The sequence below is a fragment of the Somniosus microcephalus genome, chromosome 11 (assembly GCF_052327205.1).
Source record: "Somniosus microcephalus isolate GS21.2 chromosome 11, FLI_Smic_1.0, whole genome shotgun sequence".
NCBI classification, from domain to species: domain Eukaryota; kingdom Metazoa; phylum Chordata; class Chondrichthyes; order Squaliformes; family Somniosidae; genus Somniosus; species Somniosus microcephalus.
This window is the reverse complement of record NC_140997.1, coordinates 198,352,567-198,379,177: the sequence shown is the minus strand read 5'-3', so window position 1 is coordinate 198,379,177 and position 26,611 is coordinate 198,352,567. Positions and strand designations below refer to the sequence as shown.

At 45.4% G+C, this 26,611-nt stretch overlaps 1 protein-coding gene across 4 annotated transcripts in view; it reads left to right on the top strand.

The window, feature by feature from the left end:
* The window catches only part of cacna1db (calcium channel, voltage-dependent, L type, alpha 1D subunit, b), a 792,002-nt gene that overhangs the window by 404,020 nt on the left and 361,371 nt on the right, over positions 1-26,611 (top strand). For 2 of the 4 annotated variants that reach the window (XM_086001658.1, XM_086001657.1), the window contains exon 8: positions 12,154-12,257. In XM_086001658.1, coding sequence (XP_085857784.1) covers positions 12,154-12,257 — 104 coding nt within the window. The other 2 variants (XM_086001660.1, XM_086001659.1) reach the window with 2 other exon arrangements.

Sequence of the window (26,611 nt, the reverse complement as noted above, 5' to 3'; positions counted from 1 at the left end):
ACAAATCCGACCCGGCCAATTACTGTCCCATCAGTCTACTCTCAATCATCAGCAAAGTGATGGAAGGTGTCGTCGACAGTGCTATCAAGCGGCACTTACTCAGCAATAACCTGCTAACTGACGCCCAGTTTGGGTTCCGCCAGGGCCACTCAGCTCCTGACCTCATTACAGCCTTGGTCCAAACATGGACAAAAGAGCTGAACTCAAGAGGTGAGGTGAGAGTGACTGCCCTTGACATCAAGGCAGCATTTGATCGAGTGTGGCATCAAGGAGCCCTAGCAAAACTGAAGTCAATGGGAATCAAGGGGAAAACTCTCCATTGGTTGGAATCATACCTAGCACAAAGGAAGTTGGCTGTGGCTGTTGGAGGTCATTCATCTCAATCACATGACATCACTGCAGGAGTTCCTCAGGGCAGTGTCCTAGGCCCAACCATCTTCAGCTGTTTCATCAATGACCTTCCCTCCATCATAAGGTCAGAAGTGGGGATGTTCGCTGGTGATTGCACACTGTTCAGCACCATTCGAGACTCGTCAGATACTGACGCAGTCCGTGTCCATATGCAGCAAGACCTGGACAACATTCAGACTTGGGCTGACAAGTGGCAAGTAACATTCGCACCACACAAGTGCCAGGCAATGACCATCTCCAACAAACGAGACTCTAACCATCTCCCCTTGACATTCAATGGAATTACCATCGCTGAATCCCCCACTATCAACATCCTGAGGGTTACCATTGATCAGAAACTGAACTGGACCAGCCATATAAATACCGTGGCTACAAGAGCAGGCCAGAGGCTGGGAATTCTGCGGCGAGCGTCTCACCTCCTGACTCCCCAAAGCCTTGCCACCATCTACAAGGCACAAGTCAGGAGTGTGATGGAATACTCTCCACTTGCCTGGATGAGTGCAGCTCCAACAACACTCAAGAAGCTCGACACCATTCAGGATAAAGCAGCCCGCTTGATTGGCACTCCATCCACCACCTTCAACATTCACTCCCTCCACCACCGGCGCACTGTGGCTGCAGTGTGTACCATCTACAAGATGCACTGCAGCAACTCGCCAAAGCTCCTTCAACAGCACCTTCCCAACCCGCGACCTCTACCACTTAGAAGGACAAGGGCAGCAGACGCATGGGAACATCACCACCTACAAGTTCCCCTCCAAGCCACACACCATCCTGACTTAGACCTGTATCGCCGTTCCTTCACTGTCGCTGGGCCAAAATCCTGGAACTCCCTTCCGAACAGCATTGTGGGTGTACCTACACCATATGGACTGCAGCGGTTCAAGAAGGCGGCTCACCACCATCTTCTCAAGGGCAATTAGGGATGGGCACTAAATGCAGGCCTAGCCAGCCAGCGACGCCCACATCCGGTCAATGAATAAAAAAAAATATATCCAACTCCTTCTTGAATATATTTAATGAATTGGCCTCTACTGCCTTCTGTGGTAGAGAATTCCACAGGTTCACCACTCTCTGGGTGAAGAAATTCCTCCTCATTTCTGTCCTAAATGGCCTACCCCTTATCCTTAGACTGTGACCCCTGGTTCTGGACTCCCCGACCATCGGGAACATCCTTCCTGCATCTAGTCTGTCCAGTCCTGTCAGAATTTTATAAGTTTCAATGAGATACCCTCTCATTCTTCTAAACTCCAGCGAGTACAAGCCCAATCGACCCAATCTCTCCTCATACGTCATTCCTGCCATCCCAGGTACCAGCCTGGTGAATCTTCGCTGAACTCCTTCCATGGCAAGAACATCCTTCCTCAGATAAGGCGACCAAAACTGCACACAATACTCAAGATGTGGTCTCACCAAGGCCCTGTACAACTGGAGCAAGACATCCTTGTTCCTGTACTCAAACCCTCTCGCTACGAAGGCCAACATACCATTTGCCTTCTTAACCGCCTGCTGTACCTGCATGCTTACCTTCAGCGACTGGTGCACAAGAACATCCAGTTCTCGTTGCACTTCCCCTTCTCCCAATCTATTGCCATTCAGATAATAATCTGCCTTCCTGTTTTTGCCTCCAAAGTGGATAACCTCACATTTATCCACGTTATATTGCATCTGCCATGCTTCTGCCCAATCAGCCAACCTTTCCAAATCACCCTGGGGTTTCTCGGCATCCTCCTCACAGCACACACGCCCACCCAGCTTTGTGTCATCTGCAAATTTGGAGATATTACATCTAGTTCCCTTGTCTAGATCATTAATATATATTGTGAATAGCTGGGGTCCAAGGACCGATCTCTGCGGTACCCTACTAGTCACTGCCTGCCACTCGGAAAAAGACCCGTTTATTCCAACTCTTTGCTTTCTGTCTGCCAACCAGTTCTCTATCCAAGTCAATACCTTGCCCCCAATCCCATGTGCCTTAACTTTACACGCTAATCTCTTATGCGGGACCTTATCGAAAGCCTTCTGAAAGTCCAAATACACCACATCCACTGGTTCTCCCTTATCTATTTTACCAGTTACATCCTCAAAAAATTCCAGTAGATTAGTCAAGCACGATTTACCTTTTGTGAATCCATGTTGACTTTGTCCGATCCTGTCAGTGTTTTCCAAGTGCTCTGCTATTACATCTTTTATAATGGACTCTAACATTTTCCCCACTCCCATTTTCACTCTACAACCTTTTTTGAATAGTGGGGTAACATTAGCTACCCTCCAATCCATGGGTACTATTCCAGATTCCATCGAATGTTGGAAGATGATCAGCAATGCATCTACTATTTCTAGGGCCACTTCCTTAAGTACCTAGGATGTAGATGATCAGACCCTGGGGATTTATCGTCCTTTAATCCCATCAATTTCCCTAACACCATTTCCCTACAAATACTGATTTCTTTCAGTTCCTCCCTTTCCTCAGACCCTATGTTCCCCGACATCTCTGGGAGGTTATTTGTGTCCTCCTTTGTGAAGACAGAACCAAAATACGTATTTAATTGGTCTGCCATTTCTTTGTTCCCCATTATAAATTCTCCTGATTCTGACTGCAAGGGGCCTACGCTTGACTTCACCAATCTTTTTCTCTTCACACATCTATAAAAGCTTTTACAGTCAGTTTTTATGTTCCCTGCAAGCTTACTCTCATATTCTATTTTCCCCTTCTTAATTAATCCCTTTGTCCTCCTTTGTTGAATCCTAAACTGCTCCCAGTCCTCAGGTTTACTGCTTTTTCTGGCCAATTTATATGTCCTCTCCTTGGATCTTATGCTATCCCTAATTTCCGTTGTTAGCCACGGTTGAGTCACCTTTTTTGTTTTATTTTTATGCCAAACTGGGATGAACAAATTCTGTAGTTCATCCATGCGGTCTTTGAATGTTTGCCATTGCCTATCCACCGTCAACCCTTTGAGTGACATTCCCCAATCAATCCTACCCAACTCGCGCCTCAGACCATCGTAGTTTCCTTTATTTAAATTCAGGACCCTAGTCTCTGAGTCAACTACCTCATTCTCCATCTTAATGAAGAGTTCTATCATATTATGATCGCTCTTACCCAAGGGGCCTGGTACAACAAGATTGCTAATTAATCCTTTCTCATTACATAATACCCAGTCTAAGATGGCCTGATCTCTGGTTTGTTCCTCGACATATTGGTCCAGGAAACCATCCCATAAACACTCCAGGAATTCCTCCTCCACAGTATTGTTAATAATTTGGTTAGCCCAATCTATGTGTAGATTAATGTCACCCATGATGACTGCTGTGCCCTTATTGCATGCTTCTCTAAGTTTCCTTTTAATGCCATCCCCAACCTCAACATTACTGTTTGGAGGTCTATATACCACTTCCACTAACGTTTTCTGCCCCTTGGTATTTCTCAGTTCTACCCATACAGATTTCACATCATCAGAGCTAATATCCTTCCTTACAATTGTGTTAATCCCTTCTTTAACCAGCAATGCTACCCACCTCCCTTTCATTTTTGCCTATCTTTCCTGAATATTGAATACCCCTGGATGTTGAGTTCCCAGCCTTGGCCACCCTGGAGCCATGTTTCCGTAATCCCAATCAAATCATATTCGTTTACCTCTATTTGCGCAGCTAATTCATCCACCTTATTACGAATGCTCCTCGCATTAAGACACAAAGGCCTAGAAATTCAGTTGTTAGCGCCAGCCGCTAGCGCCTTAGGAGGAGGAGAAGTGGGGCGCTAAGCGGCTAGCGCCCGGGCGCGGCGCGATCTGCGCCTCTCGCGAACTTCACTCAAGATTTAGCGGCGGCGCAAAACCGCAGCGCCCGCTCAGCTGTGTGCGCAGATCCTGACGTCGTTTCATGGTGCAACGCCCTTGGTGCGCCCCGAACCGGAACTTCAGTGGCGCCGCCCTTCTGTGCGCCTGGCGCCCCCAGCGACTGGTAGAGGGGAATGGTTCCCAGTCGCTGCGAGGCGCGGGGGGCACTATTTAAAGGGGACTCCTCCTGCATTATAAGTGGCAGCCATTTTGTGGCAATCCTTCTGTGTGAGAGACGGATATTTGGAGAGAGACAAAGGGAGAGAGCTTTCTGCTTTGACTCAGCGCTCGCACAGATACTTCTGGCTTCAGGCCAGAGCTTTGCACTTGGATTTAACGTCCAGTGCCATAGCCTTGAGTCGCCACATATAATGGGGGCTGCAATGGGTAGAAACATTGGCTTACTGCATTGCATTCAAAGGGCTCAGAGACGCCGTGAGAGAGTGCCAGTCATGGCCAGACGGAGAAAGGCCAACAGGCATCGGCACAGGAGGCCTTACCCACCCAGGGTATACCGCCAGCAGTTCTCATATCTGAACATGTCTGAGGAGCAGTGTGTTCTGAGGCTGCGATTCAGAAGGGAGGTGGTCACTGAGATCTGCCACCTGCTTCGGAGAGATCTGCAGCCACAGCTGAGGAGCAGGACCTCTCTGTCGGTGGCAGTGAAGGTGACGGTGGCTCTCAACTTCTATGCCACCGACTCCTTCCAATCTGCTACTGGGGACATTGCCAACATCTCCCAGTTCGCGGTACATTGCTGCATCTGCCAGGTGACCAATGCCCTTTTCAGAAGGAGATGTCAGTACATCTCCTTCCCCATGACCCTGGACAAGCAGCAAGAGCGTGCAATGGGATTTGGAGGAATAGCGAGCTTCCCCATGGTCCAGGGCGCCATTGACTGCACGCATGTGGCTTTGCGGGCACCTCTAGAGAATGCCGAGGATTGCCGCAACCGGAAGGGCTACAGTTCGCTCAACGTCCAGTTGGTGTGTGACCACAGGCAGCTCATACTAGCTGTCAATGCCCGCTTTCCAGGCAGCAGCCACGATGCCTTCATCCTGCGCCAGACTTCTGTGGCAGACATTTTCGAAGCCCAGGCTCACCCACGAGGATGGCTTCTCGGGGACAAAGGCTATCCTTTGTGCACCTGGCTGATGACCTCGCTCCATGCGCCCAGCACCCCTGCTGAAGAGCGATAAAATGACAGCCATCAAGCTACCAGGCACATCATTGAGCACACAATCGGCGTGCTCAAGCAATGGTTCCACTGTCTGGACCGTTCCGGAGGAGCCCTACAGTACTCGCCTGAGCGAGTCTCCCATTTCGTTGTAGTGTGCTGCATGCTGCACAACCTGGCTATCCTCAGGATTCAGCCACTGCCAGCAGACATTGGAGGACCACCAGAGGAGGAGGAGGAGGAGGAGCACCAAGATGGGAGGGAGGCACAAAGTACAAGGGCCGTCCGTCGGTGGCTTATTGCAACTCGGTTCTAGGCCCCCTCTCAGGGAATGGCTTGTGCCAATGAAAGAACATGAATGGAGCCGCTCCGCAAGCCCTCAGCCGGTCAAGGCAACAAATAGTTCAAAGTGCAAACATGGACAATGTGATTAAAGAAAATTTTTTACTGCGCAAACTCTGTGCCTTTCCCACATGACAAACTAATTCAGATCAACCCCCCAAAAAACAGTCAGAGACATAACTGGCTCTCACAACCTTCAGAAAATGAAAAAAACAGTTAAACAAAAATGACCATGATCCTCGGCCTTCATATAAAAAACAAACACAACAGTCTCGGCCTTCATATATAAAAAAACATTCTCGGCCTTCATATATAAACACAACATTTGGCCACACCTTCTACTTTTTCCCCTGTGAGGGTGATCCGCATCGCTTCTGCGAATGGCCCCTTCCCGCCCTGCAGCTCCTCCTCAATGGGACCCCAGTGGCTGCAGCAAGACTGGGGGAAAGGCTGCTGAGGGTCAGATGGTGAGACGCCAGATGCCCTTGGGGGACGGCCTGGACCAGCTCTGGGCCTGGAGGGCCCGGCTGCTGACTGCTCCAACTCTGCTTGGGCAACGGCAGTCTGTCCTACGGGTGGTGGCAGCTGCAGTGGAGGAGTGACAGTTTTGGCTGCAGGAATGCTGCCAACCTGACAGAGCACAGGCACTCCCTGGTCGGCTGATACACTGGCACTCGCACGGGCCATCACTGCAGCATGCGCAGCAATCTGCTGAAGCACAGACTGCTGGGCTGCTGCGGCGCGGCAAGGGCCCCGGCGATGCCTGGCCGATCCAGCAAGGGTGGCAGCAGTTAGTGCCCGTGTGGCCCTGATCTGTGTCTGCATCAGACCAGCCAGTGAATGCATGGCACGACTGAGCACTTGGCTGGAAGCCGCCCGTGATGCAGCGAAGTCCTGCTGACTCCTAGCCTGTGCTACCGCGAAGTCCTGCACACTCCTTGCCTGTGCTGCACTGAATTGTTGCAGACTCCTGGCCTGTGCTGCCCCGAATTCCTGCACACTCCTTGCCAGTGACTCTATGGAGTCAGGCATCCTTGCCACTGCAGCCATGAGCTCTGTGTGCCTGCGCTCAGCCTGGGCGCCCATTTCACCAAGGAGCCGCACCTCCTCTGCGCTCACCATAGCAGGACTGGAGGCCGCACTCACCCTCCAGGGAGAAGGCCGCCGAGCTTCCCCACCCCTCCCACGTTGCTGCAGCCCGCTGAGCCCCGGAGCTTCACTCTCCTCAGACCCTTCCCCCCTGCTCCCCTCCAGGGAAGACGTGTCCCCATCATGGCCATGGGCTGCCTCGGCTGAGGGTGGCACTGATGGGCTGGCTTCCTCTTCCTCCTCCTCGAATTCAGAATCACTGACAGTGGCAGCTTGAGGGCCCGCCTCCTCACCTGGCGAATCAGCATCTGAAAGCAGAGAGGCACAAGAGTTGCTTTAGAGTGAGGACAGGGCGGCAGCGAGGGAGGCATGAGTGCTGCTATGCACTGCATTGGTTCGATAGTGGCAAAGGATGCTGGTGTGAGGCACAAGTGGAAAGAGAGAGGTCAAAAAGGTGATGACCTTGCCATTGCTGTCCAGAACAGGGTCGGCATCTCCACTGGCGACGGGGCCAATCAGCCGGCCTGCCATAATGCGCTCCACACGCTGCTCCAGGTCGCTGAGCTCTTTGAGGTCAGGACGGCCTCCCCCGGTCCGTCGCTGCAGCCTGCGATTGTGGGCCAGCTTGCCCTGCAAGAGAAAGGACGGCCTATAAGTACAGTGTCAAGCCCTGATCTTGCCTGCACTGCCTCCCATGGTGGAATAGCCCTGACAGTGTCAAGCCCTCATCTTGCCTGCACTGCCTCCCATGGTGGAATAGCCCTGACAGTGTGTAAAGTGCTGAATGTGCAAGTGGTTTTCATGAGAGTCCCATAGCTCTTGGATGAGGACTGGGCATTGGGGCTTTCAGGTCCCTTTGGCCAGAAACTGAGGTGCACATGCAGGGATGACAACCCAAGTGAGGTCGTTGAGCTTTTTCCTGCATTGAAGTGGAGTCCTGGCAACCATGCTGTTGGTGGTCACCCTGTTTGCCACCTCCCTCCAGGCTTTTCGGTATTCGCTGGGAAGCGGCCTCCTCCCACTGTCAGGGAAGAGGACAGGTCGCCTGCGCTCTACTGCGCCAACCAGTAGTCTCAGGGCACCCTCGCTGACGTGCTCCGCTCACTCCCTAGCCTTCTGCATGGTCATGGGCATAGAAATGATGATCCAGCAATGGTCAGGCCTTGCTTCAGGGCTGCAGTGTGCAGGGCGTGGCAGCCAAACAAGTCCGCCCTCTCCCTTTAAGAGCTGACTGGCGCCAGCGTGTCTGCCTTCAATCAGCAACTCGCCGCACCTGCACTGCGCCGGCCCTCGGTGTTAGCACCTCGGCTCGCCGGCTTAGCGCCTTATGATAGTCATGCATCACCTGCTTTAGCGCAGCAGCAACCTCTTGGGGCGATGCAACTCAATTTCGGCGAAGGTGGCGCTAAGTTGCGCCAGGCGCTAAATTTAGCGAACGCCCGGCTGTAGCGCCCCAAATGTGGCGATACTGAATTTCTAGGCCAAAGCCTTCAGGCTTGTTTTTTTAACGCTCTTAGACCTATTAGAATTATTATTTACTGTGGCCATGTTTGATTTAAACCGTTGATTTCTCTGACTGCCACTTTTGTTTTTCTCCTTCCTATCTTTTGCTTTTATCCTTGTTTCCCTTTCCTCTGTCCCCCTGCTCAGGTTCCCAACCCCCTGCCATTTTAGTTTAAACCCTCCCCCAGAGCACTAGCAAACACTCCCCCCTAGGACATCGGTCCTGGCCCTGCCCAGGTGCAAACCGTCCGGCTTGAGCTGGTCCCACCTCCCCCAGAACTGGTTCCAATGTCCCAGGAATTTGAATCCCTCCCCCTCGCACCATTCCTCTAGCCACGTATTCATCTGAAATATCCTTCTATTTCTACTCTGACTAGCACGTGGCACTGGTAGCAATCCTGAGATTACAACCTTTGAGGTCCTATTTTTTAATTTACCTCCTAACTCCCTATATTCAGCTTTTAGGACCTCATACCGTTTTTTAACCTATATAGTTGGTACCTATATGCACCACGACAACTGGCTGGTCACCCTCCCCTTCCAAAATGTTCTGCAGCCGCTCTGAGACATCCTTGACCCTTGCACCAGGGAGGCAACACACCATCCTGGAGTCTCGTTTGCGGCCGTAGAAACGCCTGTCTATTCCCCTTGCAATAGAATCCCCTATTACTATAGCTCTACCCCTGTTTTTCCTCCCGTCCTGTGCAGCAGAGCCACCCCTGGTGCCAGGAAGTTGGCTGCTGCTGCCTTCCTCTGATAAGCCATCCCCCCCAACAGTACTCAAAGTGGTGTATCTGTTTGAGAGGGGGATGTCCACAGGGGACCCCTGCACTACCTGCCTGCGCCTAGTACTCTGTCTGTTGGTCACCCATTCCCATTCTGCCTGTCCAACCTTTGCCTGCGGTGTGACCAACTGCTTAAACGTGATATCCACGACGTCCTCAGCATTGCGAATGGTCCAGTATGTATCCAATCGCTGCTCCAGCACCGCATGCGGTCTGCCAGTAGCTGCAGCTGGACACACTTCCTGCACACATGGTTGTCAGGGACACAGAAAGTGTCCCTGAGTTCCCACATAGCGCAGGAGGAGCATACCATGGGACCGGGCTCTCCTGTCATGACTTACCCTTTAATTAATTGAAACTAAATTAAATCAAATCAATCCCACCAATTACATTACAGTTAAATGGTATATTTAAGGGCCCTGGTTTACCAACAGTCCCCGCTACACCACAGAGAGCTTAAAAACTATAAACCACAGAGTTAACGTTTAAAAAGAGAGAAATACTCACCTACCAATCACTTACCTGCTTTCTGGGGACGTCACACTTCGATTACTTTTTACTTCTCTCCCTCCCTCTGAGTTCGGAGACTGGAGATTAGTATGCTCTGAGGCCTACCTGGTCTCTGCCGCGCTTTTTATCACCGCTGCTCCGCCGAGTCTCCCGCAGGTCCGCTCTCGCCGCTCTGAGGCCTACCTGGTCTCTGCTGCGCTTTTTATCACCGCCGCTCCGCCGAGTCTCCCGCAGATCTGCTCTCTCCGCTCGGGCACGGGCCCAGCTTGCGCAGGACATCCTTAACAGGAACTAGTGAAGGACACAACTAGACCTCCATGTTGTAAAACAGTTGATTAAAGCTTTGTTTAACGTTTAGACCAAGTGCCTAGTAGTTTTCTTATATCATTGGCATTTACCCTCCACACGAGCAATTAGTTCTAATTACATTTACCCACCCTCTTCCCATGCCCCTTCAACCCCTTTTCCTTCATCCACCTATCCAATCTAATCTTGAATGCTGACATAGTTTCAGCCTTGATCATTAACCCCTCAACTACTGGAACAGTATGCTTCTATCTGCCCTGTCCCATTCTTTCATACTTTAAAACACTTCTGTTATAACGCCCTGTAATCTGCATTGTTCTAATGAAAAAGGTCCAGTTCTTCAAGTCTTTCTTCGTATTTGCACTTCCTCATACCAGACAGCATCCTTGTGAATCAGCATTATACTCTATCGAAAGCCTTAAACTCCTTCCTACTGCATGGAGCCCAGTACTGCACACAGTGCTCTAACTAAGGTCTTATTTAGGTTTTATATCATCATTACCTCTTGGCTTTTATATTCTATACTTTTTAAGGTAGTACCTAGAATTCCATTAACTTTTTTACAGCCTTATCAGCATTTAATTTTCTGTGAACCTGTACTCCCAACTCCCTCTGATCCTCCACAGCACCAAGCCTACTTCCATTCAGAGTACAATTGTTGTTATTGGCCCAGAAATTCGGGTCGGAGGCTTCTCGCGGGTGCAAGCCTCCGACCTGCACTTACCTTGCATGCTGGCCGTTGAGCTGTGGGCCCCCGTGGAATTGCAATCCTGGGCCTCCTCCAACTGTCGGCGCGCAGTGCTTGCGTATCCCAGGGGCGCAGTTAGTTCGATGCGTCCCCTGGGATCACGTGGGCCATGGAGAGCCAATGGTAGCAGGGAATGCTTCATTCATAAGTTTGACAGGAAGAGCTGTCAAACCTATAAATACTATAAGCCCCAAAACATCACTAAAACTGCAAATAATTTTTTTTTTGAATCACATTTTTAAAATAACTACAAATTACATGAAATAACTTTTAAACAATAATTTAAATTTTTGAAAAAATTAATTAGATTTTCTAATGGGGCTAAAAATAAACTTACCTTTGAAGTATTTAAAAATAATAAACCTGTGGAAATTTTTTTAATTTTAATTAATTCACCACTTACCTTGTTAAAAGCAGGCCTTGCGCCTGCTTTTTACATGACTAACTTCTGGAGACTTACCTTCCCGGGGAAACCTGGAAAAAAAACGTAAGTTCCAGGCGCACGCGCTGCCTCTCCCATGCACGCGTTCCACCTCTTAACCCCTTCTTTCAGGGGAACGGAAGTTCCGGTTTCCTGCGCGTGCACAGTGCATGCACGAAACCAGCACTTTCGTTGGGCCTACGCGTGTGCACCCCGTGCGTACTCACCCATTGGGACCCGAATTTCTGGGCCATTATATTACCAAAATGCATGATCTCACACTTACTGACATCGAATTCCCTTTTTCTCTCATTTCCCCATATTAGCAATCTTTCTTTGCAGTTTCCTTCGGTTTTCTAAAAAAATTAACAATACCTCCTTTTTTGGTATCATCTCCAAATTTTGACACCACTCCCTCTAGGCCAACATCTAAATAATTGATATACACATTGAACAGGAATAGCTCCAGACGGACCACCACTATCCACTTCCAACCACTAGCACAGTGTCAGTCATGGATTCAGTGATGGTGGCAGAGAGGTAAAACTGGATGCCATCAGCTTACATATGTGAGCTGACTGCATACCCATGGATATAGTCACCAATGGGCAGCATATGGATAATGAAACTAACCTTCTCAGGAAACTGCAAGTTTGAACAGCAGTCAAGACTGGGATTCAAACAGGAGTCTCCTATTTCAGAAGCTAAAGGTTCACCATCTTAGTTACATGTCTGTCTTCTTCGGGACTTTTTAATTACCCAAAGTCATAGGTATCTGTATGTTTTGTATTCTGAAATATAATTTGTATGTAAATATTTGTTCATTGCCAAGTTCACTTTGTTGTGTAATTTTTTAAGTAATAATGCAAACATTTTAAATATAAATGGTGCTGTTGGCAATAAATAGTTTAGATAGATATCTATACAAGAATCCATGTTATTTTAAATATTAACTTGTATAGCTAATGTAATAAACCTCTTGTGTGGCTGTGATACATAACTTACTGTCACCTTTACAGATGAATGATGCCATGGGATATGAATTACCTTGGGTCTATTTTGTCAGTCTCGTCATCTTTGGATCTTTTTTCGTTCTTAATCTTGTACTTGGTGTATTGAGCGGGTAAGCTGCCACTTCATTTTGTCTGGAATGCAAAGTCCTAAATCCAGTTGCCATGTTGGACTTTGGGAAAAGACAGAAAAATTATCAACTCAGTTCTGCATACAAAGGAGGAATGATGTGTTAGTAAAGATTTACATTAAAAATGTAACCTTTCCAAACTAAAATTTGACAGAAGCACTTTGCAGTCAGCCCAAAAGAACAATGGGGAAAATTACAATAACCTTTTAGATTGATACCTAATACCCAAAAAACAAAGTGACTGGCTGAGGGACTTTGCCATCTTAAGTTGCATAAAAACATAATCTGCCTTCTCCATTTTTCAGGTTAATGACGCAATTGGATTAGAATGGCCATGGATATATTTTGTTAGCCTAATCATCCTAGGCTCATTTTTTGTACTTAACCTCGTTCTTGGTGTACTTAGTGGGTAAGCAGCTGAATTATGTGTACCTGCCTCTGCTCCATTAGAGGTGCTCTTATTTAAACAAATGCTTTTTGCATGCATCTTGAGATATTGTGCATCAGTGTTGTTTGTAGGTTGCTTTTTAATGGGCGAGCATGCATGGTACAGTGAACTGAGAGCAAGCTGTGACACTTCATTTACTCTGAGGTAACAAATTGCTATCGCTTGTTATGAGATAATGCATTCTGGAAGAGATAACTGCATGTGATTTTCAACCGTTAAGATGTATATCTTTTACATTAAAATGCAGAATTCCCTCTTTTCTGGGATGTATATAATGTATAGTTTGCTGTGTGCGAGTGAGTGTTATTCTTGGGTTCAACCTTGGATTACCATGTTTTTGTGTTACATGAGTATATATGATATAGTTCTGCATTTTCTCCTGGATTGGTGTATGGTTCTTCAACTTAATTTTTTCAGCTATGTAGTTTAATTGGATGATGTTCAATGCCTTTTTAAAATAAATCTAAGGTTTGTGGGATATTTTCAGTTTATGAAGGAAGTGTTTGTTTGTACAAGAATAGCTACATTATGATAGCTTATAGGCTATTAGGCAAGACCAGTTATTAGTTGGTGTATTGGTTGAACTGTTTGAATTGTCTACAGTGCACTCAGCTTATGCAAACAAACTTATCTATTGTAAAAAAGAGGGAAGATTTCCTTTGTGCATTATACATAAAAAAATCATAAATCTGCTTATTTAAAAAATGTGTTTTCAACTCTACTAGACATAGTGCATAGAGGACATCTCCCCCAATATAACTTTATTTTAAAGCGGGAGTTTATAAGTGAATAAATTGATAGGGCGTGCCTTACAACTAACTTTCCACACAGTGCCTATACAATCTCAATCTTGTCACTGAAGGAGATAAACATAAGTCTGGTGATTTCCAACAGAGAGGAGAGAAAAATTCAAATAATTTAAATCATCCTGAGGTTTTCTCATGTTCTTCTCAGTGCCTGACTCATGGGTAACATTGGTAGAGGCCCAGAAGGTAGTCGGCTGCTCATCTGCTTAGTTAGGATATGGGATATGCACTAGAATACCTAATTAAATGAGACAGAAAATATGAGATAACTTAGAGAAAAAAGAAACAAATTTGATACTAAATTTTATTTTATTTGTAAATATTTTTAGGATAATTTTTTCCCTTATAGTTCTTTTGTGGTCCCTCCATGCCATGTCTCTTGATTGGCTGAGGAGAAAGCTGGTGATCTGTTCTGAGGTTTTCACCAAAGCTACGCTATAGCTGGTCATAACAGCATTGTCCTCCACTTCACATCTCCCAACAATGCAACAATTGAGATCAAGAACTAGCCATTCAAGAATTGTGAGTCCAACCCCATTTCTGGCCACTCTGTGAAGAAAAGCACTGGAAGGCCATCATATTGTGCCACTATGCCAGCCCTAATTATACTGAACTGTTAACTATCAGAAGAGGCAAGCAAGAGGATCTTAACAATCTCTTTGAGTTTGCTATCACAAGCTTATTTTGAGCAAGAATAGTGTGTTGGCTTTAAGCCAGTCTACAGACAGTACAAAATGTAAACTGTTGATTGAATGCTTAATGTTTCATGTACTGTTTATAGTAGCAGTTTATATTTATGTTTATCTGTGGATCAGAATGAGAGCTTTCACAGTACTGTATATGTTCACTGAGCCTATTGCAAGCTGTGCACATATTCAGACTACCAACTCAGCCTTGTATTATCAAATTTCACCATTAAGTGCAACTATTATAAATATAATTTTAATCATGAGATAAGATACTTAGCATTTCTACTATTAGCGCTACTGTTTTGAGTTCAATATTAATATATTGTAGAATTAATTATATTAAACTAATACTAATCATATGTGGAAACAAAACAGTTATGTAAAGTTTGGCTAAAAGACCTAATTCTATGCATTTTTACAGTGATCCCTTTTTATTTCTCTATACAACAGAATAAACTGTAATTTTGTTGCAGTGAAATTAAGATTACTTCAGAAACATAATACTTCGGGACTTATTTTCTCTGTTCTATATAGAACCAAACCAACTGAAAAATTCTGTCCATTTCCCTCCCCCACTGCACAGCACAACATGCATGTATATATTAATGTATGTAATGACAATGGTTTATACCAGAGCTTGCTAAATATTGTTGTTAGTACTTGGGAGGAATAGATGCAGGAAGTATATATTGAGTTTAGATACTTTATCATATTTTAATAAATGTTATTGCAAAATTTAATTGCCAAAAAACAGATGAATAGGAGGACATCAGTCATCGGGAAAATGCTGGAATCCATTATTAAGGAAGTGGTAACTGGGCACTTAGAAAATCATAACATGATTAGGCAGAGTCAGCATGGTTTTATGAAAGGGAAATTGTGTTTAACAAATTTATTAGAGTTTTTTGAGGATGTAACTAGCAGGGTAGATGAAGGCAAGTCAGTGGATGTAGTATATTTGGATTTCCAAACGGCATTCGATAAGGTTCCACATACAGTAAAAGGTTGCTACGCAAGATAAGGGCTCATAGGGTTGGGGGTAATATGGATAGAGGATTGGTTAATGGACAGAAAACAGAGAGTAGGGATAAATGTGTCATTTTCGGGTTGGCAGGCTGTAACTAGTGGGGTGCCGCAAGGATCAGTGCTTGGGCCTCAGCTATTTACAATCTATATTAATGACTTTGATGAAGGGACCAAGTGAAATGTATCCAAGTATGCTGATGATACAAGGCTAAGTGGGACAGTAAGCTGTGAGGAGGTCACAAAGAGCCTGCAAACGGATATAGACAGGTTAAGTGAGTGGGCAATAACGTGGCAGATGAAGTATAATGTGGGGAAATGTGAGGTTATTCAATTTGGTAGGAAGAATAGAAAAACAGAATGGCCGAAAATTTGTGATCGGCGGCTTCCCACGACCGGATGCCTCCGACCTGTAAAAAAATCTACATATTTAACTAGTGGCCCAGGAGGTCATAGTCATCATAGAGTCATAACAGCACAGAAGGAGGCCATTCGGCCCATCGAGTCCGTGCCAGCTCTCTGTAGAGCAATCCAGTCAGTCCCATTCCCCCGCTCTATCCCCGTAGCCCTGCAAGTTTATTTCCCTCAAGTGCCTAGCCAGTCTCCCCTTGATAACATTGAGTGTCTCTGCTTCCACCACTTCCGTCAGCAGCGAATTCCAGGTCATCACCACTTGCTGCATAAAAAGTTTTTTCTCACATCCCCCCTATCTCTTGCCCAAAACCTTAAATCTGTGTCCCCTAGTCCTTGTACCATCAACTAGTGGGAACAGCCTTTCCCTGTCTAGCCTATTGAAACCCGTCATAATCTTGTACACTTCTATCAAATCACCCCTCAACCTCCTTTGCTCTAATGAAAACAAATCCAGCTTCTCCAACCTGTCCTTGTAGCTAAGATCCCCCATTCCCGGAACCATTCTGCTAAATCTCCTCTGCACCCTCTCAAGGGCCTTCACATCCTTCCTAAAGTGTGGTGACCAGAACTGGACGCAATACTCCAGTTGTGGCCTAACCAGCGCTTTATAAAGGTTCAGCATAACTTCTCTACTTTTGTACTCAATACCTCTATTTATGAAACCCAAGATCCCATATGCTTTGTTAATATGTCCTGCCACGTTCAGGGACGTATGCACATTAACTCCCAGGTCCCTCTGTCCCTGCACACTCTTTAAAACTGTGCCATTAAGTGTATATTGCCTCTCCCTGTTCCTTCTGCCAAAATGCATCACCTCACACTTCTCTGTATTAAATTCCATCTGCCACTTGTCTGCTCATTCTGCTAGCCTTTCTGTGTCCTGTTGCAGTCGATTGGTATCATCATCACTGTTTGCCACACCCCAAGTTTGGTGACATCAGCAAATTTAGAAATTCTACTCTGTATTCCAATATCCACACCATTTATATATATCAAAAAAGCAGTGGCCCCAGCACTGACCCTTGGGGAACACCACTGTCTACCATCCTCCAGTCTGAAAAACAGCCACTTACCACAACTCGCTGTTTTCTGTCCTTAAGCCAATTCCTTATCCAAGCTGCCATTGACCCACTTATTCCATGAGCCTCAATGTTGTTAACCAGCCTTCTGTAAGAGCCATGAAAGTTTAAGAAAATACTTTAAAATATTGGTTAAATAGCATAATACAGTTAATTTACCTGACTGACTTATTGTATTAAGAAACCCCCTATTTTCTTGCTCCAGTAGTATAGTCCGAGATACCCCCTTCATTCTTGCCACAATGGTACAGTCCTTAAGATCGTCACATAGCCAGCAGCCATTTTACAGTTTAAACTCCACGTGGCTGAAGGAGGCAGAAGTTGTGAGGGCTGGAGCAATACAGTTTTTGACCGTGTTCGTTTATACGTGTTTGCTTTGTAATTCTGTTCGTAAAGTGTTATAGTAAACAGTTTAAAAGACAAAGCTACGTTTGGAAACGTTTTATTTCGACACGCGTCTACTCGTTGTTAAAAGCCCCACAGCTCAGTGGCTGCCTGTTTGGAAACTAAGAAGCGCCACTACACCTTCTATGTGGTACTTTGTCAAATGCCTTCCAAAAATCCATGTAGATAACATCCATTGCATTCCCTTCATCAACCCTCTCTGTTGCTTCATCAAAAAATTCAATTAGATTAGTCAAACACGATGTCTGTTACCTCTCCTTAATTACCGCTCCAAGTGCCTGTTAATTTTTGCCTTGATTGTTGTTTCTAAAACTTTACCCACCACTGATGTTAAACTGACTGGCCTGTAGTTACTCCTTCTTCTTCTTAGGCAGTCCCTTGGAACTGAGGATGACTTGCTTCCACATTAAAAATGAGTTCGCAGGTGACTGATGAGTCCAATACATGACCTACAGTCTCTGTCACAGGTGGGGCAGACGGTGGTTGAAGGGGTGGGGTGCTTGGGTTGACGTGCGCTCCTTGCGCTGCCTGCGCTTGGCTTCCGCTTGCTCCCGGCGAAGAGACTCGAGGTGTTCGGCGCCTCCCCAGATGCTTCCCCTCCACTTTGTGCGGTCTTGGGCCAGGGATTCCCAGGTGTCGATGGGAATGTTACACTTTTTCAAGGAGGTTTTGAGGGTGTCCTTGAAGCGTTTCCTTGCCCACCTGGGGCTCTCTTGCCGTGCCGGAGCTCCGAATAGAGCGCTTGTTTTGGGAGTCTCGTATCGGGCATGCGGACAATGTGACCCGCCCATCGGAGCTGATTGAGCGTGGTCAGAGCTTTGATGCTGGGGATGTTGGCCTGAGCAAGAACACTGACGTTGGTGCGCCTATCCTGCCAATGGATTTGCAGGATCTTACTAGGATTGTCCTTGCACCCTTTCTTGAACAATGGTGTCACATTTGCCACTTTCCAATCCTCGGGCACCTCCCCCGCATCTAGGGAAGATTGGAAAATTATTACTATCTCCTCCCCCAATTCCCTTAGCAACCTGGTATGGAGGCTTGCAATCCTGGGCCTCTCCGGATACATGCGGTTCGCAAGCGTCCCTGGGATCACGTGAGCTGACCCAACCAATAAAAGAAGGGAATCCCCATTCATAGTTATGGGAGTTCCGTATGTACTTAAAATCACTTAAAAAATACACGAACACATGAAATAAATAATTACATATTTTAAATGAATTAAAATGCCATTTAATTGAATATTTTAAATGAAAATTAATTTTTTTGAAAAGAAAAAATGGCCCAGAACTTCGGGTCTCCATGAGTGAGTACACACGGGGTACTCACCCGTAGGCCCGATGGAAGTGCCGGTTCCCTGCATGCACTGCGCATGCGCGGGAAACCGGCACTTCCGTTCCTCTGAACCAAGAGGTTCAGAGGTCGGACGCGTGCGCGGGGGAGGCTGCGTGTGCGCATGGAACTTCGTTTTTTTACAGGTTTTTCCGTGAGGGTAAGTCTGCAGAAGTTAGAAATATAAAAAGCAGGCATAAGGCCTGCTTTTTACAAGGTAAGTGGTGAATTAATTAAAATTAAAACATTTTTTCCACAGGTTTATTATTTTTAAATACTTCAAAGCAAGGTAAGTTTATTTTTAGCCCCGTTAGAATATAAAATTATTTTTTTCAAAAATTTAAATTACTGTTTAAAATAGTTATTTCATGTAATTTATAGTTTATTTAAAAAATGTGATTAAAAATAAAATGTGTTTGTAGTTTTAGTGCTATTTTGGGGCCGTAGTATTTATAAGTCTTGACAGCACTTCCTGTCAGACTTATGAATGAAGCATTCCCTGCTCCGATTGGCTGCCCATGGCCCACGTAATCCGAGGGGACGTGTTGAACTAACTGCGCCCCTGGGATACGCAAGCACTGGCAGCTGGACCAGGCCCCGTATCCAAATTCCACGGGGCCCTACAGCTCAACGGCTAGCGCGCAAGGTAAGTGCAGGGGCTAAAAATAAACTTACCTTATTGGACAGGGTTTTTAATATATAAATGAATGATAACGTTTTATTTTTCTATTTTTTAAAACTCTTATGCTGGTAAAAGCAGACTGTATGGCTGCTTTTACCAGATGTAAGAATTTCACAGGCATTCAGCGGGCGGAAATTGGGCAAATAGCGCAACTCTCCACCCGCAGAGGCCCTTCTCCCGGGGATGCGGAGGATCTGTCAAGAAGATTTTGACAGATTGCAAGTTCCGGGTTTGAGCGCATGCGCTTCGCATGCCTAAACCCGGAACTTGCGCGGCCCCTACGGACGCGTACACACCTCATACGCACCCGTAGGGGTTGCAAAATACGGCCCAATATTTTTTAAATGGTGAGTAACTATTAAATGTTGATGTTCAGAGAGATTTAGGTGTCCTCATACAGGAAACACAGAAAGTTAAAGTGCAGGTACAGGAAGCTATTTGGAAGGCAAATGGCATGTTGGTCTTTATTGCAAGGGGGTTAGAGTACAAGAGTAAGGAAGTCTTACTGCAATTGTACAGGTCTTTGATGAGAGCACACCTGGAGTACTGTGCACAGTTTTGGTCTCCTTAGAGGCGGTGCAACGAAGGTTCACTAGATTGATCCCTGGGATGAGAGGATTGACCTATGAGGAGAGATTGTGTAGATTGTACCTATACTCTCTGGAGTTTAGAAGAATGAGAGGTGATCTCATTGAAACATATAAGATACTGAAGGGGATTGACAGAGTAGATGCTGAGAGGTTGTTTCCCCTGGCTGGAGTCTAGAATTAATGGGCGTAGTCTCAGAATAAGTGGTCGGCCATTTAAGACTGAGATGAGGAGGAATTTCTTCACTCAGAGAGTTGTGAATCTTTGGAATTCTCTATCTTAAAGGGCTGTGGATGCTGAGTCATTGAGTATATTAAAGGCTAAGATAGATAGATTTTTGGCCCCTGGGGGAATCAAGGGATATGGAGATCGGGCGGGAAAGTGGAGTTGAGGTCGATGATCAGCCATGATCTTATTGCATGAGCTCCTGATTCTTATGTTCCTATGAATGGCTGGGTTGATCCCTACGTTGACCAAGTCTGACGAATTTTTTTCTTCAACATTTGGGTGAAAATCTGCATTGCTACTTCACTACTGCATCATGAAAATCAGATACAGGAGAGACATGCATTCCCCCTGGCTTATAAGTAATCATGTACCAAAGCATGATTTTGGGTTTGCATATAAGCCCTTATTTCTGAATGCAGGAAAAATGGAGTTGATCTCACTCCCAAATAATAGGCTACAGGCACAGGAAGAGTTTGGCCTTATGATACTTGGGTGGGCATTGGAAAATCCAATGAGGGAGCAGCTCTTAAACGGATGTAGCGACTGATTCAAGGATCAGTTGTTGCGGTGACAGAAAAGTGCAATAATTTATCACTAATCACAGCAGAGAAATATGGGCAACACTGCTCCCTTTGCTGATGAAGAATTGGAGGCCCTGCTGTAGGAGGTATACCAAAGGTACAGGAAACTCTCTTTTAACCAGCACCGAATATCCAGAATTCTCTCTTAACCGGCAAAATTCAGGAGTAGGTTCAGGTAAGTTTTACTATATATTAGTGGCCGTGTAACCGGGGTTCCTGGATCTGTGGCCGTGTAACCGGGGTTCCTGCACCTGTGGCCGTGCAACAGGGACTCCTGGATCTGTGGCCGTGTAACCGGGACTCCTGCACAAGGGCCGTGTAACCGGGGCTCCACCTGTGGCTGTGTACGAGGCTCCCGTACCTTGGTAAGTGTACCTCTCTGTAATCCGGACTTTTTGATTAACCGGCACCACGCCAGTCCCGTTGGTGCCGGATAAAAAAGAGTTTCCTGTACATGGTCCTATTTGGAGCTGGAGACCACCCTTCAGTGAAATACAGATGTAAGATGCATCGAAGAAGGTCACCAACTGAATACACACAGCCACCCGGCCCCTTACACCTAGCTGCAAATGATGAAGGAGTTCACTAGTATCAAGAGCAATGTGATGGTAACTATGCTCCTCACTGTTCCTCCATTTTTGTAGGATCCATCAAGGATAACACGAACCAAACATGGGAACATCCACAACCTCTGGATGTTACCATTTCAAGTATTGTACACAACCATTGCTCTTTTTCAAACACTTTTTCATTGTACCAAAGCCATGTTGCACACCTGTAGGTGGAAGACATGCAACAAGAAACAGATGCTTAAGGTCCTCCTTTAGTGCTAAGGAGTTTCTCAATGGCGTCAACAGCTATGGATGCAAAGGTTAGCTGTAGTCTCCAAAGAGCCATTAGCCTCCCCATGGTGTTTATTGTCTTTCCAAAACCGTGGATTGCTGCTTACTGATGACATCAAAGCTGTTTCCTGTATACCTGGCATTGACGGGCATTATGTTATTTCCATGGTCGCAAATAACCTGAACATTAATTGAGTCAACCCCTTTCTATTCACATAATCCATGGGATTGATATGACGAATGTTAATACCAACATGGATACCATCTGGAACAGTATGTACTCAAGTTAGTTTATTAACTCCAATTTTGCAAGGTCCGATGCACTCTGCCAGTACGAATTATAAAATCGGGCCTAGGATATTGAGTGTGTAAGTTTCTCCATGCACAGTTTTGTGACGTTCGACTAAGGAGCTATTTTGAAGCTTCTGCTTCAGGCATACATGGTTCATAAACAGCCAATATAACACTTTTGTTCAAGAGGGAGAGTAACTATGGACCACTTAGTCTAACATCAGTTGTGGGCAAACTCTGAGAATCCTTAATGTGAAATAAAATGAGTGAGCATTTAGAAATGCACGAATTAATCAAGAGCAGCCAGCATGAATCTATTAATAACAGGTTGTGTTTGAACAATTTAAGAGTTTTTTGAAGAAGTGTCTCAATGGATATTAATTTTTTTAAATATTCATTCTCGGGAAGTGAGTGCCACCAACAAGGCCGGCATTTAGTGCCCATCCCTAGATGCTCTTGAGAAGATGGTGGTGGACCTTATTGAACTGCTGCAGTTCGTGTGGTGAAGATGCAACCACCATGCTGTTAGGTAGGGAGTACATGATTTTTGACCCAGTGACAATGAAGGAACTGTAATCTCTATCCAAGTCAGGATTGTGGTGTTACTTGGAGAGGAACTTGAAGGTGATGGTGTTCCCATGCACCCTGCTGCCCTTGTCCTTCTAGGTGGTGGAGGTCGCAGGTTTGGGAGGTGCTGCCAAAGGAGCCATAGCAAATTGTTGTAGTGTATACTGCAGATAGGACACACTGCAGCCATGGTATGCCAATGATGAATGGAGTAGATGAGGTGCCATTCAAGTGGATTGTTTTGTCCTGTATAGTGTCGAGCTTCTTGCGTGTTGTTGGAGCTGCACCCATCCAGACATGTGAAGAGTATTCCATCACACTCCTGACTTGAGCTTTGTAGATGGTGGAAAAGCTTTGGGGAGTCAGGAGGTGAGTCTCCCGCCACTGAATACCCAGCCTCTGACCTGCTCTATTAACCACCGCATTTATGTGGCTGGTCCAGTTCAGTTTCTGGTCAATGATGACCCCCATGATGTTGATGGTGGAGGACTTGCGATGGTAATGCCATTGAGTATCAAGGGGAGGTGATTATGCCCTCTCTTGTTGGAGGTGGTCATTGTCGTCACTTTTTTGGTGTGAATGTTACTTGTCACATTAGCACGAGTCTGGATGTTGTCCAAGTCTTGCTGCATGCAGCCGTAGACGGCTTCTTTATACGAGGAATGAAGTTGAATACTGTGCAACCATCAGCAAACAGCCCCACTTCTAACCTTCTGATGGAGGGAAGGTCATTGATGAAGCAGCTGAAGATAGTTAGGGGCCTAGGACGTTGCCCTGAGGAACTCCTGCAGTGAGATGATTGGTCTCCAATGACCACAGCCATCTTCCTTTGTGCCAAGTATGACCCCAATCAGTGGAGAGTTTTCCCCTTGACCTCTATTGACTTCAATTTTACTAGGACTCCTTGGTTCCACTCTTGGTCAAATGCTGCCTTGATGTCAAGGGCAGTCACTCTCACCTGACCTCTGGAATTCAACTCTTTTGTCCATGTTTGGACCAAGGCTGTAATGAGGTCTGGAGCCAAATCGATAATGGGAATGCAGTTGATGTAGCGTATATGGGTTTTAAGAAGTAATTTGCTGAGGTGTCTCACAAGAAGCATGGATAGAAAGTTGGTTGATGGACAGGAAACAAAAGAGCTGAGGCATAGGCTGTGTCATGTGTGTGCCATTTCAGAGAGTGAATTATGTTGCCACTGGTGAATCAAACATTTTTACGTCTCTGCAAAGATGACTTCACTCCCATCTTATATCTCTCGTCAGTGATTTTTTCATCTTCCTGATCTAGCACTCTACCACCCGTGTTTTCTTTCTACTCACTACCTAAGCAGAAGTAAATCAAGGAATTATTTTAACTTAACATTATGCTTGGTATAAACCTGTCTTTATCTTCTCATTGGGTTTGATTAATTTTAGATGTATTATTTCTAGAGTATAGTTATCTGCCAAAGAGGAACATTATAGCCAGAAGTCTTGTGTTGTAGCATGTTGATTCATTCACAAGGCACAACTGGAATTTGTTACCCTACAACGTACTCTTTATAGTTCCAACACTTTTGCGAAGACTCCCCACCTTTCCAAATCAAAGAACAAGAAGTTAATGCAATGCTTTAGTTTTTGTCAAAAATTATCCCTACATGATATATATTTATTTAAAAAAGGTACATTTGCAAGTTTTTAAAATAAGCAATTATGGCACGTAGTGGCCATCCTGATTGGATTTGCCATCTGTACGCTATTTCTGATGTTAGGGTGCTGACTTTTTTATAGAATAAAAGCATGCACAATGGGGGGTGGTAGTAGCGGTTGGAATTTGTTCAATGCTAGTAGCGCAAAACGGGCTGATAGCGAATCGGTAGGCCGTTTTACACCGCGCCCAATTTTCATGGTGTAAAGCGGGCTGCAAATTCACTATCAGCCCATTTTACACTACTGGCATTCACCAATTTCTCCCCAAAGGGGTAGTAATCATGAGCCGAACTTTTATCGCAAGTCAATAATTCAAAACTGGTACAATAATGGGCATAGACCCACATTCATGGATTGCCTACAAATAATAATTTTGATATTTTACTGGTAACAATTATACAGCTTGTTTTTACCATGTAGAATTTACTTTTCAGCACTGACATAGTGTAAGGCCATAACATAGTTATAATCTTCATGACATCTATTAGTACATTTCAGATATGGGTTTGTTGCAGTTTCCAATCAGTACACTTGTTGCAAAACAATTCACTTGCAAATGTGTTAACAAGTGTTTGCCTGAAGTATAATGAATACTACATAACAAAAGGCATGCACACAGGCATACACAAATACAGGTGCACAAACACTATAGCCCCAATTTTAACTTGGAGTAGGAATTGGGCGGGCAGGGGCCGAAATGGATGACAAACCGTCCCAACCTCGGCAGCGTGAGGTTTGGGAGATTTTAACTCCTGGGACTTATCTGCATGCCCCCGGTAATTTTCCCGGCGGGAGCCGGCAGCTGGCCGATGGCCAGGATTGTAATGTTGAGCGGCAGAGGGATAGCCCTGGCGCTCAGGAAAGTTCATCAGGCAGGGGTGAGGTGGCGGGGGGGCGTGGTTGATCTTGGGGCAGGTGAGGCCTAAACTTCCCTTGTGGGGCTCGGAAGAGCATTCCGACTCCACCTAGCCCCTCAAGGAAAGTTTTTTAAACAAGTGAAAAGACTTACATTTTTGGGCCTCTTCTCATGCTGACGACTCTTCCCGCTAGTTTAGCCTGGTCGGAAAGTCACAACTGCTTCCCCACTCAAGCCTTCGGTTAAAATACCAGTCGGCGCCTCGATCACGGTTTCCGGTGAGTGTCCTTCTCGCCTGATCAGAAGAGCAGATTAAAATCACAGGATATATGGCACAGAAACAGGCCATTTGGCCCAACCAGTCCATGCTGGCTTTTATGCTCCACATGAGTCCCCTCCTGTCTTTCCTCATCTAAATCTATCAGCGTAACCCTCCATTCCCTTTTCCCTCATATGATTGTTTAGCCTCCCCTTAAATGCATCCATACTATTCACTTCAACCACTTCTTGTGGTAGCGAGTTCCACATTCTCACCACTCTTTGGGTAAAGAAGTTTCTTCTGAATTCCCTACTGGATTACTTGGTGACTATCTTATATTGATGGCCTCTAGTTATGCTCTTCCCCACAAGTGGAAACATTCTCTCTGTATCCACTCTATCAAAACCTTTCATAATTTTATTATTCGGTCACCCCTCAGCCTTTTTTCAAGAAAAAAAAGACCCAGCCTGTTCATTCTTTCCTGATCTGCATACCCTCGCATTTCTGGTATCATCCTTGTAAATCTTCTCTGCACCCTCTCCAGTGCCTCTATATCCTTTTTATAATATGGTGACCAGAACTGAACGCAGTACTCTAAGTGTGGTCTAACCAAGGTTTGATACAGGTTTAGCATAACTTCCCTACTTTTCAATTCTATCCCTCTAGAACTAAACCCTAGTGCTTGGTTTGCTTTTTTATGGCCTTGCTAACCTGTGTCGCAACTTTTAGTGATTTGTGTATTTGTACTCCGAGATCCCTTTGTTCCTCTACCCAACCTAGACTCGCACCCTTCAAGTGATAAGTGACCTCCCTATTCTTCCTACCAAAATGTAATACCTCACATTTATCTATGTTGAACTTAATTTGCCAATGATATGCCCATTCTGCAAGTTTATTAATGTCCTCCTGTAACTTGTTGCAGTCCTCCTCAGTACTGACTATCCCCGCACCCCCCCCCCCGCAATTTGGTGTCATCCGCAAATTTAGAAATTATGTTTTTGATTCCTAAGTCTAAATCGTTAATGTTAATTGTGAACAGCAGTGGTCCCAGCACTGATCCTTGTGGAACACCACTACCCACATTCTGCCATTGTGAATAGCTACCCTTTACTCCTACTCTCTGCTTTCTGTTCTGAATCCAGCCAGCAATCCATTCTGCTACTTGTCCCCTGACTCTGCATTCTCTGACCTTGTTCATCAGTCTATTATGGGGTACCTTATTGAAGGCCTTTTGAAAATCCAGATAAATTACATCTACTGCATTATCATTGTCTACTCTCTCTGTTACCTCTTCAAAAAATTCAATAAGCAAGACTTTCCCCTTTGAAATCCATGTTGACTATTCATTATTATAATTTTGTTTTATAGATGTTCTTCTATTCTCTCCTTTAGTAGAGATTTCATTATTTTTCCTACCACCGATATTAAGCCGACTGGTCTATACTTCTCTGGACATGTTGTATCCCCCTTCTTAAATATCGGTATTATGTTAGCTATCCACCAGTCCTCTGGCACTATACTTCTTTCTAACGATTTATTAAATATGCGTAGTAATCGG